This window comes from Sander vitreus, chromosome 1 (assembly GCF_031162955.1).
Source record: "Sander vitreus isolate 19-12246 chromosome 1, sanVit1, whole genome shotgun sequence".
NCBI classification, from domain to species: domain Eukaryota; kingdom Metazoa; phylum Chordata; class Actinopteri; order Perciformes; family Percidae; genus Sander; species Sander vitreus.
Genome location: NC_135855.1, coordinates 23,961,619 through 23,977,378, shown reverse-complemented (window position 1 = coordinate 23,977,378; position 15,760 = coordinate 23,961,619). Strand labels below are relative to the sequence as shown.

General features: G+C 40.0%; 1 protein-coding gene across 3 annotated transcripts in view; it reads left to right on the top strand.

Moving 5' to 3' along the window:
• Positions 1-1,603: 1,603 nt before the first annotated feature.
• The window catches only part of mindy2 (MINDY lysine 48 deubiquitinase 2), a 21,607-nt gene continuing 7,450 nt past the window's right edge, over positions 1,604-15,760 (top strand). For all 3 annotated transcript variants that reach the window (XM_078249077.1, XM_078249070.1, XM_078249085.1), the window contains exons 1-6: positions 1,604-2,596; positions 3,028-3,085; positions 4,967-5,031; positions 12,214-12,372; positions 13,292-13,394; positions 14,996-15,138. In XM_078249077.1, coding sequence (XP_078105203.1) covers positions 1,700-2,596; positions 3,028-3,085; positions 4,967-5,031; positions 12,214-12,372; positions 13,292-13,394; positions 14,996-15,138 — 1,425 coding nt within the window. In that variant the 5' untranslated portion in view covers positions 1,604-1,699. The remainder of the gene's footprint in view (positions 2,597-3,027; positions 3,086-4,966; positions 5,032-12,213; positions 12,373-13,291; positions 13,395-14,995; positions 15,139-15,760) is intronic.

Genomic DNA, 15,760 nt, shown 5'->3' with positions numbered 1-15,760 from the left:
ACAAAACATTGCGGTGTAAATGTCACGACTACCAGCCTGAAAACATGAGTCTTGTTTGTTATTGATCAGTCTGCAAGTTGTTTACTTCCGCAAATCATGACTTCCGGGTTTACCACAAGGAAGAAAGAAACATGTTTAATGATACAATGATGACGTGTGAAATAAACGTAAACAGTAAAAAACAGCTTTTTTTCATTGAGGCATTTGAAATGAAGAAGCTTTTTATATTAAACTGCGCAGTATAACACACATCTCATAAATTCTTGTCAAAAACATATACCTTGAGATGCACATTGACAGCCAGGAGACGTACCTATCCCTATTCTAAAAAAAAATAAAATAAAATGAAACACATTTCTCCTTGGAAGCACTTTCTCTGCACTGTCGTGGTGTCGCTAACAACATCTCTACCAATAACATGCTTTAGGTTATGGGTTGTCATGGTTTCTTTGGGTTTGGGATGGAGGAAGGGTTTTTATGCAGTTCTGAAAGTAAGATCAGCCTATTAAGCTCCAATAACGCTCCCCTTCTGCTCGGTCGAGTAATTGCTGCCATCTAGCGACTGTACATGGTTACTGCACGTGCATTGATCAGCCCTGTCAAAATAAGAATTTACTGTGTACAATAGCATATGGGGTTTCTTGCCATATAGATTAAAGATTGTAGACTTTTAAGAAAATTGGTGGTTAAATGATTAGAAAAGGGCAGTGATACAGTATGCTGCAACACCCTGTCAAAACACTTGGTAAACTATTGTTTTTAAAGGTGCTAAACAAATAAAGTTATTATACTATTATTATTATTATTATTATTATTATTATTATTATTATTATTATTATTATGCTGAAATAATTTATAATCATTGGTTGAAGGATGGTCTGGTTTTGCAAGAAAAAAATATTTTGTTTTCATGTGTGTGCAAACCATAATCTGTAAAAACAGAAGAAAGAAAAAATAATGAATGTGGTTCAAATTCACTGCCTCATAATTTCCAAAGGCAACGCGAGATGTCTTTGGTTTCACAAATGCGCGAGCACTCGTGCGCAAGACGATCAGGGCATCGGCAGGTTCAGTTCAGTACATTCAGGAGTCCTCGTAAAAGTAGGCACTTTTCTACAAAGTTTTGGGCCAGCGGTTTTTTATATTTTGTATTTTGTTACTTGCTGAGGACAATTAAGGGATGTTATGCTTAAGGACAAACAATCTTTACAGTAATGTTGCGTCTGTGGTTAGTTCCTATTAATTAAAAGATTGGCAATTCATTGTACAAGCATGGTAAGAAATACTATCTGCCAAATGAAAAAGCCGATATCTCGAAGATAACGTTTGTTTTGAGGTGGAAAATATTACAAATTCGGCTTTTTTTAACGACTCATCAATTATATATCAGCTATAAGTTAACAGTTGAAGTGTAACCTAGTCATCCCAGCTATTAAAACACGTTTGAAGAAATATAGTAAGTTTAAATGAATATTTCGGATGGGTCAGACCCTGAGTGATAAACTTTAGATTAGAATCTGAAGTATACGAGTCTACCCAAACGCATCACCGCCTGGTAGTCGGTTTTCTACCGCCCCCTTTGCTCGGCCTGAAAAGCGATTCACTCTGATGACGTCACTCGCAGAGTTGTCATGGCGTCTTTGGGATTGAAGCTGCTGCTGCAACTGAGCTAAAATCTGTCGACAGTCTGTAAATCGAAATGGAGAAAAATGCAAACCTGCATCGAGACACTGACGGGAGCTCTTTGTGTGCCACGATTGCGGGAGAGATGGGCGATGTTACGGCTGTCGGCGGAGTGAAAGGAGCAGCCGAGAAATGCAAGAATAGTGAGGCTCCTCTCAGTACTTTGGTTAACGTTAGTTGTAATAACAGCCCCACAAATGTTAGTGCTCCCAGCGCCGTTAATGCAATTTCCAGTGCTGGAAAGTCTGGCGTACCAGAAGTGATCCAAGTCCTCCCAGTGCAGGAGGATAAAAAGAACACCAACACGAGCAGGTCCGGGGATCAGATCAGTAACGGGATGGAGAATGACTCGGTGCTGGCTGCAGAAGATAGCGAGGGTGGTGCCTCAAAGTTAGTAAACAACCAAATCGACGGCCCGTCCTCACCTCCCGCTAAGGAGGGCACAGATGTGCAGGCTGTGGTCCTGGCTTGTGAAGAAAGTAAACCGACAAAACTTGCCAAACCGACTCATCTGTGTCCGGACAATGCAATCGCAGCAAGCGTCGAGCCGGGGCTGTCCGGTGATCACACCTTATCGGAGGGATTGCCGAGTGGGAGTGACCCCGATCACAGCCTCGGTGTGGAGTCCCGAAGCATAGATTCACTCGAGTCCTTCTCCAACCTCAACTCCTGCCCCAGCTCCGACCTGAACAGTGAGGGACTGGAGGACAGAGGACTGGCCCTGGCCCTGCAGGGCGAGTACGGGGCTGATGGGACAAAGACTTCGTGTGCTAAAGACCGGGCCGCCGGCCAGTCCATATACCACATTAAGTGGATCAAGTGGAGGGAGGAGAATACGCCGATCATCACCCAGAACGAGAACGGCCCCTGTCCATTACTGGCAATTATGAATGTCCTACTGCTTGCATGGAAGGTAAAGGCTCTGAGATGAGCTTAGATTAATAGAAACTTCGTGCTAACTTAACACAAATAGGCGAAATTATAAGGTATCCTTGAGCTCTGTCAGCAGTAATGTAATTACAATGGGAAATGTGTTAACATTCAGATTTGCAAATGGTTAACATAGCCTACACTGACCACTAAGTCCTAGTGCCTCTCTGTTTCTCAGCACTTCCTCTTAACAACATTTTTTTGTAATGACATGTTCATTTCAATTTTAGCATTATGTATAATTTTATATCAGCATGTTGAATGCTGACATACTGTAGTGTATAAGGTGTCTACAAACTGTAGCACATGGGTCCCAACAGTAATAGTTTTGTCGTTGTAATTGTGTTGTGGTGCTTTTTTGATAAATGTGTACTTAATCAATGAACAATGGGTGTCCATGTCTCTCTGTTGCAGGTTAAGATGCCACCCATGATGGAAATTATAACTGCTGAGCAACTGATGGAGTATCTTGGTGAGTGTTTGAAGCTATTAAACCTATTTTTTTTTCACCTGGCTTGATGGTGAGAATCATAACCTGTTTTGTAACTTGCAGAAGATAACACATTTATAAAGTAGCTTACTTCAACACTATTGTTGGCCTGCTTTTTACAGTGTTACCCATGAGTTCACACTTGTAAACACACTAGGAAGAGACCAGAACAGGGGAATCCCCCATGATTAAATCTTCTCCTGTTGCAAAGGAAACAGGAGCTATCTCTTTTTTTCTGGCTGTCTCATGCCCTTCATAACTAAAATGACTCTTCAATATCAAAGTAGAGTGTCTGATTACAGCAGGGTTTCTTTAGAGGTAGAGCCAGTCTTCACTAGTGTCTCCTCTCAGCTCTGTCAGGGCCTTCAGTATCCACCTCCATTAGTAGACTGAATAATCCACAGCACTGTGTAAACTCTTTTATGGTAGATTTTCCCCTTGGCTCAAAGTGTGCTCTCATCTCTATAAATCACAGTTAAATAATAATGGTATTCCGCTGTGTTATTATCACTGTGTTATTATGCATTATTTGTCTCCAAAAGTGCCCAATTATGTTGTATTTGTATTTGGGAGGATGAGTTCACCTTGTGCTTGCATCTAATAACAGCACACACAGTTAATCTTGTATCATGTTCAGGGGCTGCTGGATAACTTCTAAACTCAGCACTCAGTTTGTCATAACACATTGACACAAACACCAAGGGTGATGATGGGTGACGTAGTTCAGATGTGGTGTTTTAAAGTAGGTGTTGGTTGTCGCTCAGCAGTACACAATGTAGCATTGCCAGTGATCCAGATGCATAGAGGCAGACAGATAACTGATAGTATGGGAGGACCAGAGATGGGTGAGCCCACAGTTAACCTGAGTACAGAGCAGTGAGGGGTTTTCCCTGTCGTGAACATGCTGCAGTCAAATCACTTAGCAGGCAGGCCTCCTGCTGGAAAAAAATCTTGACTTGCACTCAAATCTAAACTAAACTGAAACCGGCAGTTAGTCTTTTGTTGTGTCTTCATTCCTTTGCTTGAGCAAAATACACATGAAAGTGTTTTTTTCTCCATGTGTAACTGTTTTTACTTAATGTAGCTGTTAATGACAAGAGTTGATGGCATTTCTCTTCCAAAGTATGTGTTGACAGTGCAGAATGATACTCACGCCAGTTCCTAATAAATCAATGATTTTCTGAGGCGTTTTGAAAAAACACTTACGCAAGAGTTTTGACAGCAATAACAAGAATATATATTGCCATTAGATTTAATCCATCCATCCATCCAAGATGGATGGATGGATTAAATCTATGTGAAATAGTGAAAAATGTTTTCTGAAAACATAGGGAACTAAAACACTGTACAAGTAATATAGTATTCAAGAGAATGGCAAACTTCAACAAAAACAAACATGTGGTTTCAGGTGTCGTGGTTAGCTATGTATATGGCGTGCCTTGAAAAATAACCACCTACACCTGATGTAGTGTTAAGTCTAGATTTGGTTTTCTGTGTTAATGATAAGAAAGTCGCACGTTTGTAGCGCTGATCAGGCTGCACAGCTTTGGAGCCGGACAGCTGCCAGTCTGCGCTCTCTGCTACAGAGCCGGGACGACAGAGCTCTCAAGTGACACCGCAGTGGACAGGGACTCAACTGATGCTACATGTTTGGCACAGCCTTTGCTTGGGAAACAGTTGGCCAGTGCTAAACCCTCCCAATGGCTCTAAAACCTCTCAAAACATACTGTCAACTTCTATACCAATGCTTGAACTATGAAGCCATTGTGATAATCAGTAAAAGTAGTGATTGTTTTGCTCTGTCGATACAATACAAGTTACAAGATATCTGCCAACATCTCTTTCCCCCCTGTCACTCTGCAGGAGACTACATTCTGGAAACCAAACCTAAAGAGATATCGGAGGCTCAGCGGCTAAACTATGAGCAGGTAAGGCCTGCCAGAACACTGCGGAATATTATTATTAAACAGGCATGTGTTTTTGCTTATGTGTGTGCATTAGTAAGCTGCTGACTGTTCTTGGTACTTAAAGAGCGTAGGGCTTTTGGAATGAACTCACTCCCTCTTCCTCTCTGTGTTGAAACCATAATTTTGCAAGTTGAATATGAGCTCTTACTTTGTCTCATCGACACACTTAAAATATCTCAGCTGTTGTCGCAGCTGTTATTGATATATTTTCATCACAGTATACAAAGTAAGGTGCACACTGCTCTGATGTGCATGTGCATTCAGTAGCTGCATGCCTACACTAGGCTCGCATTGCCAGACCTATCTCCACAGCACTGTGGAGTAAGGACACCACAGATACATTCTAGGATAGGTGATTTCTTTAAACAAATCATAATCGTCTTGGGCGATGCTAAGCTCCGGACGCAGTGACGGTGGCTCTGCAAAATAGTGTCGGAAAGGAGCTTGTTTTAGTGAACATAACAAAACGCCACATACAATATACAGTACAATACAGTAGCGTGAGCTATTTAAATTAGCTGGATACATGGTTAAAAATAATTACCTTTTACCAGTGTATCACCGTATCATGTACTTTGTCCACAGCAATCCCGCCCATCGGTCCTAAAACATCCCAGTTGGATAGTAAATGCTTTGTAAATCTTTAAATCACTCACTGAAAGAACCAAGCAGGCCTGCTGTATTGCACGATCCAATTTTTCTTCAAAACTTGCCATTTTCAGAGTGTAGCTTGCTAGTTTGAAATTTGTTGTTTCCCGTAGCAAAGGGATTTTGAGAACGGCAACACACAAGAGAGTGGAAAGTGAGGGGCAAAGCCTGACATTACGCCGGATGTCAGCCTTTATCCTGGAAATGAACTTCCGTTGATCCAGACTATGCTTACACTAAAAACAGGTTTGCATTTTTGCATTGAGGTAGCAGAGAAGGTCAGTAGATGTTCCATAATATAGACATTTAATATATAAGTTGATTACAAACCACATAAAACTTCAGTGTAGCTTTTCCCCCACTGCTCTATAGGTTACGTAAGATGTGTCTTGCAAGGCCCAGGGAACAACAGGGGTCAGGAGTGTCAGATTATGTTTTTTCACATGGCTGTGAATGCTTAGCGATGCATGGCTGGGTTCAGCTCCTGGCTATTACTGAGGGGGTGTGTGTGTGTTTGTTTGTGTGTTTGTGTGTGTGTGTGTGTGTGTGTGTGTGTGTGTGTGTGTGTGTGTGTGTGTGTGTGTGTGTGTGTGTGTGTGTGTGTGTGTGTGTCACCATAAGAGGGCCCTTGGAGATGGACCTCCAGCTCCCCTGCGTCCTCCCATCTCCATTGCCTGCCTACGGTGTGGGAGAGGCCCTGCCTCTCCTCCTCTTGCGTGGCAGAGTACCAGCACATCTGTGAATGATTTGAAGCCACACTTGTCCCTCGTTCAAAGAGGAGAAAAAATAATGTGCAGTCTCCTCATAGAAGCTCACTGCAACGGTCTTTCTAAATTTGAGTTGAAATACAATTTCTTAAATAAATCAGTGGTGTCCTCAGCATGCACAGTTAAAGTAAGGGAGTGGTAAGAGTTTGTGTTGCATAGTTATTATGGCAGTCTAATCCTAGACACTGGCCGGAGAGCTCTTTTGCACTGGGGGTGCCCTCATGTCCGTGTGCTGTGGTTGATACAGCATGTCGAGACTACAGTGGGCAGGGCTTTGGTATCTAAGAAAGAGCAAGTCTGAAATGTGTTTATGTGCATGTCAAACAAAAGGTGTCCTCTTCATTATATCTTGCAGAGATGTGCTTTAATTGCTTATTGGATTGTTATACAATACAACTAAAGCCATCCTGACTTTGAAAAGAGGTGTAGGAGTTCATAGCAGAAGTAGTTCTATTTATAAATTTAGCTTAAAAAACATCATCTGCCACAGGAGTGTATGAGGATTAAAATAGCAGTTGCACGGCTGCTCTTTAGCTATTGTTAAATATTTACTCGGAGGAGCTGTGTAAGTGAGAGTGTAGTTTTGCTCTGCTTTTGTCTCAGTGGACCCAGCTCAACAGCACTCTTACAAGGCAATTCATCCATGATCACTGTTCCGCCATTGGAGGAAATGGGTTATCATGTTTATGAAGCCTCTTTTGTTTTAATTTGGTGTGATTCACAGCAATGGGCCTTGTTCACAAATGTTTCTTAAACCTTTCTTTTGTTCTTAGTTATTTTAGCAGATAAAATCCCAATGCAGGATTCCAAAAACATTACTCTCCGATCTTGCATATGTCCTTAACTTTGATGATGAATTAATGCTATTTTTTCATACCAATCTGTTTAGTAGACTCCCTGGTCATCAAATTAACGGCCATCTGAACAGGAATCTATCTCTAATTGAGTAAGCAGAGACGTTAAGTGAGACGAAAACATGATGAGATGATTACTGATGGTGAAGAAGAAATGGTTTGGAGTCATAAATTATAATAGCTCGTAACGGGAGTGAAGGGAGAGACTGTGCTATCAGTTGTACAGGTCGCGGTGTTGGATGCTGATTTAATTCTAGCAGGATCCATCTAATTATAAGATCAGAGATTAAGCTATACACGGGGTTATCAGTTTGTTAGGTACATTTGTGGATCCATTACAATGCACAAGCATGTATCTTTGTGAAGGTTATAATCCCTTTATGTTGAGAGGTGCTCTGTCCTCCTTATGTATGTAAATGGGGCCTGACAAACAGTAGAAATTTTGGATTAGCTCGATGATACATCCAACAGAAATGTAGAGCAGTGACAGTTGCTGGTGTGTGCCAGGATTCATAAAAGTATGACCCACATTGTGGGACATTACAGTCTTGTAAACTGTTCATTATTTACAGCTCCCACTGATGGGCCATGGTGTTATGTAATGGTTTACTTTTGTCCTCCAGTGATTTGATGTCATTTTTTTTCGGTTCATAGATCTGCTGATCTGATCTGTGTATATTTTTAAAGATTTACATCAATGCAGACACTCATAAAGTTTGCATCATGACAAATATCTGATAGTTGCATTTAAAAAGTATGTTTTTCTAAACCCAAAGCTGTTGCTCAATTGTGTTGCTTGGCGTTTTTAAACTCATAATGCAGCATGAGGGTTTTTAATATATTTTTATAGTGAGGCTTGATTATAGTTTGTTGACTTTAGTATGTTTTAAAGGCCACACAGCCATGATCAATTTAGTTGTTAAGAAATGAAAGCTAAGTAGGAACCAAATCCCTCATCTTGGCACTGTAATGCCATATTCTGTCAACTACCAGTTAATTAGGGTTAGTCTACTCAGGATTTTATTTTTAGGTACATTTTCGGTGAAAGTCAACAGAGTGAGTTAAGCAGAGTGGAAGTAAAAATACAGAAAGGCCTCGGCAGAGTACTGTGCTGACGTTATACTGTGAAAGTGCATGCAACACAAGCGCAGATGAATGCGAGTGATGTTTTGCTAATCATCTGATCTCCAAGCACTCATCTGCTGTTGGAGCCCTCTGCCCTAAAGTGAAGAGATGTGGTCCATTACACAGCTCTGCTAATCCTGCCATCCTTGCTCCTCATAAGCGTCCTAATCCACACACTCAGATGAGCCAGCTGAAGGCTTTTCACCTCAGCTCTCCGCGCCGAGCATCATAGCTGAAGTAGCTCAGCATTCATGGGAAGTACAGTATCTTTACGGTTACTCTGTATATCCTTGACGTTCCACTTCCGGAATTGCGCCGGTGCCGCAGGAAATTCCGCCGGATGCCTGTATTTTCGCTGATGTCCGTTTCCTTCCGCTTTCTTTGTGTTGGAATTTTAAACTATGGTTAACTGCTCCTCAGATCTCTGCAGGGTAAATTGAGACAGCTAGCTAGACTATCTGTCCAATCTGAGTTTTCATTGCACACCTATTTAGCAGCGGCTCCTTGCGGAGTTTAGCACCGCCCATGACGATTGTGATTGGTTTAAAGAAATGCCAATAAACCAGAGCACGTTTTTCTCCCATCCCGGAATGCTATGTGGAGTAGCCAGACTCTCCTCCGCTCCGCAGCGTGTGATGGTCTGGTAAAGCGAGACTACTTTACGGTAAACCTAAAAATAGAGTCTGCACACTATAGTGTGAACTTTTGCAAATTTATTTTAAAATGCGAAAGCCGTTATACTCCTCACTGGACATGAAAGACGGTTACAAAATAATTCATTTAGAAGCGTTTGAAACAGTTCACTTGAACATTTTAAGTCAACGTGACGTTATAATACAACGCACAGAAAAGGTTTGCAATACATCATGGAAAATAAAGATTCACATTCTTTTTGGATTAACAGTTTTTATTTTTATTTATAATAACAAACACAAAATGCAGAACATACAACTCACGCCATGAATACAATTCCTCCTCCTTGAACCCCCCCACACACACACACACACACACACACACACACACAAACACACTCGTCATCACCACTTCGTTATACAAAAATTAAGACAAAATAAAAATAATAACCATAATATCCAATACAATAATATAACAAAATAGACAGCTGTAAACCAAATAAACATTATTATTTATGATGAGATAATCATTATTATATATGACAAAACAATAAGCACATAGTATACGCCTCTCCACAGTACATTAGGAGTCCTCCAGAAAACTATTTTGGACAACCGAATTAAAATGACAATACAACATAATGACATCATTTTATATCTATGATTGGATCGGTGGTATTGAATTACCATCCAGCACTGTTTCAAAGCTGGTTAACTGGAAATATCTGCAGTTTGTAGACTCAGGTTTATTGTTCTGGTATCTGTAAAGTAATTGGCTTTGCGTTCAGGTCATTTCTAGTAGTTTATTGTAAATTAGTTAAAAATCAAATGGAAATCACTCACTACACTACTCACTCACAACAGAGTTGTAGGGCTCAGCTGCCAGGCTTATCTTGATCCCAGGCTTATGGCAGCAGAGGTGTAGAGCCAGCTGGGAAACATTGCTCTGAGGCTTAATGCAAGAATTAGTCTGTTTCGTTGGCTTCTCAGATGTGTGGATGCATACATATGAGTCACATACAGTATATGGCATACATATGATGTGATGTGTATATAAAGTCACTAGTGTTCACACCGTGCAGTAAACGTTTGTTCTGCTAATTACATCCTAACTCAAAATGTAAGGAAGAATGGTAGTCATAATGGAAACAGTTCCTTCCACTCAATCGTTCAGTCACTGAAATAAAGGAATTTCTTTCTACATGTGTATATTTTTGGCAGCCTTTAAAACCATGTCCTCTACTACCAGAGACAAAAACATAATTTCAAAGTCAAACTATTATTCTCAGCTCTGTTTGTGCCACATGAATACCAGAGAAGACAAATTCAATTAAAAAATGAAATAAAAACCTGAAGTAGGATATTTCTGTAAGTTTCTCTTGTTTTTTGTTGTTTATATAAAAAAGCACTGTAATAACAATTTTGTAATTGTATTTTTAAATGATAATAAATTCATAATAAAATATTTGAAACAACAGGATATTTCTGTAAATTGAATAATGTTTTGGGGGAAATCACAATTGCAACAATCAGCATTTGTCATCGTGCATTCACCTGGGTAACACATATAGAAAACAATGGTAAGGTGGTAAAAAGCTGTTAAAGAAATGGCTGCACAGATTTAGGAAGAATTCAGGCAGAAGTTCTTACAGACCGCTGAAGGCCAAAGAGACGTGAAGCAATACTTTCACAGGTCTGTGTTACATTAACAAAGCAAGCACACAATTTCATTTGAAACTGTCAACAACAATTTGTCAACCAGGCTGCTGCTTTAAAATAGGTCCAGGAGTATGTTTCCAGGGGTCTTGAGTTTTCCAGTCTGTTCATATTGAGTGTGGTTGGTATCATGTGAATAAGTAATGTCAATGCATATGGTATGGTGAAGGGTATGTGATGATGTGGGGCTATTTTAATTCCAAAGGCCAAGGGAACTTTATCAGGATGCATAGTATCCTGGATCCATGAAATAACTGGCCTTTAAAAATAAAAATCTGCCTGCCTCTATGGGAATTTAACATAGGGGTGTACTTACTTATGCACCCTGTATTTTAAGGAAGAACATTTATTTATTTACGATACATTATTCATTCACAAAGAAAATTGGTGTTCTCAAAGGTTGGATTTTTCCTAATTTTTTTCAATTAAGGCATTAAGATCAATTTCCAAAAGATGATTTTTTTTTTTATTCCTCTTTTTAGTCAAATGTAGCAGGGGTTCCAATACTCATGAGCAGCACTGTACCTTCTGTTACAGTGAGTCGTCTCCCATCATCTGGATAAAAATACAGTATATTTAGTTAAAGCTAACAAAGTTAAAGTTGATATTTCATTACTTACCAAAAGAAGTGAATAATGTGTAACACTTTTTATTTTACCTGTATTTATAAAAAAAAAAAAAATGTTGAAGGTCTACTGATTATCAACACAATGGTAGGTCATCCTGTCATGTCTCTACTGTCCGCTATCAGAAATAAAGTTTAAAATACCCCAATAATCCAACAAAGGCTGCGTTTCTTGCAGGGCTAATGGATTGCATAATATCGTCAAGTGTTTTTGATATTTTGTCCACCCCTTGACAATATTATCAAAGGGAAATAGCATGTCTCACAATGATGAGCCTGAGAGCTAACTCAGAAATGTAATACCAATTGGTTTCCTGGCAGCGTCTTCCATTTCTTCCTGTGGTTGTAAGTTGATTGACAGTAAGCAGAGCAAAACCTAATAAGTACAGTAAATATTAAAAAAAAAAACACAACATAGTCACAGTGAAGTAAATATGCTAGAATATTTAACAAAACCAAATTAAGGCGTGAGTTGTGTGGAAGCTGTTTTGTATTGCACAGAAATAAATGGCAGCTAATGGCTTCTTGTAAATGTAGAAAAAACAATCCCTGATAGCTCCAGCTATGCTGACTGTGTGCAGACAACAATAAATAATGTAACAGATAAAGACAGCTTACAGCACATAAAAACGGCTGGATTGGACACAGCATTGGGTTCTGTATAATGTGTACGCATAAAGATGCAAACATGTCTTTTTCAAAGAGATTTTTTTCTTGTTCACATTGTTGAATCCCAGCATTGTTATCACACAGTTAAAACTCTCCTTGTTTCCTAGAACATGAGTGATGCCATGGCAGTGTTGCACAAGCTGCAGACAGGTCTGGATGTGAACGTGAAGTTCACAGGGGTGCGAGTCTTCGAGTACACCCCAGAATGCATTGTGTTTGATCTGCTTGACATCCCTCTCTACCACGGCTGGCTGGTTGACCCCCAGGTGAGATTGACCTTACTCATCATTGCTGTTTCTCTTTACCTCTCAGCCGCAAACTTGTCTTATTGTCCTCCTCTCTATTCTTGACACATCTCTTTCAAATTCACTAAGAGTAATGCAATATTCTACTCTACCTGCCAATTCTTGCAGTTTGTCTGAGGTCGCGTTTACACTTGTAGTTCGGTTCATTGTTGCCGTCTAGATTTTGTCTGTTTTGTATCAACTCTAACGTCTTTCATGAACCAAGAGGTGCGTTCGTGACGTCAACCCACAGGACTGAGCTTTACTGAAATGAAAACCTGACGCCTTGCACCATAGAGTACCTTTTGAAAGCGCTTTATAAAATAAATGTATTATTATTATTATTATTATTATTATTATTATATGGGGTGGATACAGTAGTTGCTGTAAAAATGTGGTCTCTACATTTTGCTCACTTGACTGGCAGGCATACATGTTATAATAGTTACCAAAAGGAGATCACTTCCTTGACAATCAGCAGATGAGTTGCATACATGTAATAGTAGCTTAGATTTTGAATTAATATTAATGTCATATCTACTACTACACAGTCCTGTGGTTGGCCCTGTTTCCGTTCCTGCTACAAACTGAAACCTCCAGAGTTCTCTTCAAAGCAGACCACCTTCTTTTAAAGTGGTCTGTGTGCAGTTGGTTCATCGAATTCAATTGACAGCGTTCACACCACCCTAAGTTAAGAATGAACAGGTTAATGCACCAGAGTTCAGTTAAATGTACCAAAAAAGGGTTCACATTTACGCAGTGTTAGTAGTTTCAGTGTGAACCCCTTGTCACCAGAATGTTTCTCTCGGTTATACATTTTGTATAAATCTACCGTTTAGTAAAACAGCATCAAAGCTTGGTGAATGTCCTTTCCAACAGTTTTTGTTGTTTTTGTTTGCAGATGCAAGACATTGTCAAGGCAGTGGGCAACTGCAGCTACAACCAGCTGGTAGAGAAGATAATATCCTGCAAACAGTCAGACAACAGCGAGCTGGCAGGGGAAGGTGAGTGCTTTCTCTTTACTCCCTCTCTATGTTCTGACCTGCCTGACTTCCCTCCTGTCTCCTCTCCTCTCTTCTCCCCTGTGTACCTGGAGGTGGAGAAAAAGACACAAAGTCAAGCATTTTGGGGGAAAATTTAAAGTTAAAAAAGTTGATCTTCTGGGCGCCGCTGCTCAGGGTTCGAGTCCGGCCTGCAGCCATTCGCTGCATGTCTTCCCCCTCTCTCTCTCTCTCCCCCCTTTCCTGTCTACAGCTGTCCTGTCTATTAAAGGCTAAAATGCCCAAAAATTATCTTTAAAAAAGTTGATCTTCTGGGAAAAAAGAGATTCAACATTTTGATTTAAAAAAAATAAAATACCTCTTTCTATTAATTTTGTTCCTCTTTCTAAAATCTTTGTTTCATAAAGCGTCACAATTACAACTTTGTACAGGAACAACCGTGTGAGGCGTAACATTAATTCAGTGGCACATTGATTACATGAGATATGTTTACTGGACTGTCCAGTGCAAACACATTCTGCACAAAACCACAGACCAAGTTCAAATGAAACCAGGACATCCTCATGAAATGACCTACTTCCACAGCTTACACGTTTCTTACAAGCTGTCAGTAACTTCTTCTCAACCAAAAACATTTGCCTATTCAACACTGAGCTTCCCGAGTAGTCAACACATGGAAGCCTTTAGTTAATGATGATTTGAAATGGGAGATTCACTCCTTTCTATTGTATTTCTGCATTTGTAGCTGAGAAATTCCTATGAGGGCTTGATTTAAATGGTTTGATGCTGATGCTACTCATCACCGCTCGAAGAGGTGAGCTTTCAACCACTTTAAATGCACTGATATAACTCTCAGAAAACTAAACATCTCTGAGTTTTGTTGCCATGCTTAAATATTTCACAGGATGTATTTAAAAGTTATTTTCCGCAAGTCTCTAAAGGTTGTGGCTCATTCTAGGGTACTGTTTTCTGTCTGTTTGTGTATCACACTGAGTTTGTCTGTGTTTGCTCCACATTGAATGCCGCTCTGTCTTACAGATGTCACTCACCAGCTGCCTCTCAGCCTATATTGAGTTCACTATAGTTACTGTGACCACTTCCAGCAGCGCAGCGCAGCACAGCACAGTCAGAATGTGCAAATAGCTACAACAGGCATTACAGCAGGTTTTCCAACACGCTTTCCAAATAGTGATCTATGAATGAGTAAGGATTGCTTGATGTGCGGATGACTCATCCAGTGGTCTGCGGTCTATTAATAAAAATATTTGTAAATCAAAATATAGTTCATTTACAGGTAACATATGAAAGTTGTGCTCCTTCCTAAGCTAAATAATTGAGTATCTTCAAAACTACTTTAGTCACTCACCGGTCAACAGGTGAAGCTTATCAAAATAAAAGCATCATAATTAACATAATATCACTCAGTTTCAAGTAAATTCTGTCTGTAAATTCTGCAAAACCCACAGACAAGATATGTTAAAGTATTCAAGTAGGACTCATCATGGGTCCGTGTTTATGCATTTGCTCGTCAATCACAAATTCAACTTCTCCTTTTTTGTTTTCCCTGTATGTTTCCTCCACCCCCCCCCCTTCTCTCGCCCTAGGCATCGTTGCAGAGCAGTTTCTGAGCAGCACAGCCACTCAGCTTACGTACCACGGCTTATGTGAGCTCACATCCACCGTACAGGAGGGAGAGCTTTGTGTCTTCTTTAGGAATAACCACTTCAGCACCATGATCAGATACAAGGTAAACACTAAAAAGTACTGACAACACGTTTACCGTAAGCATTGGCATTATTTGCACAAGTTAGATTGAGAATCACATGTGGAGCTTACTTTAAGAAATTGCAGCACTTTAAATGTCAGGATGTGTTATGAACTATTCCTTCCAGTCACTGACAAGCGCCTTGAAGCCTTTTACTTTTACAGGACTATTACTGTGTTTTCTGTGTAATATTTGAATGAGTATTTTGACAGAAGCCTCTACCTCTTAAAGGTTGAGTTATTTCTGTTTCATTGCTAATGTTCATACAGATATCAATTGTTGCTATCTACCTGTTAGCAAATTCGGAAGCACCCTGTTCCCGTTCCGCTAAAGCTCCTCAGTATTTTACCGTAGTGTTCACCGCACAGACTTGCTATGACATGTTCTTCAAACTGATGATAGCTAGGTATTTATGTGTAACAGATATACAATATGAGACCAATAATGATGACTCTTTTAAGAGGTCTGCACCCCATCTCTAACAGCCCCTGCCCACAGCTAGCTTGACGTATCACTGCAGCTTGGACAGATTTTTCCTGTTATCTGCAGGAGGGGAAGTAGAGCCTGCTCACTTTCATTTTGAATAGTACTCTATCGTTGCCAA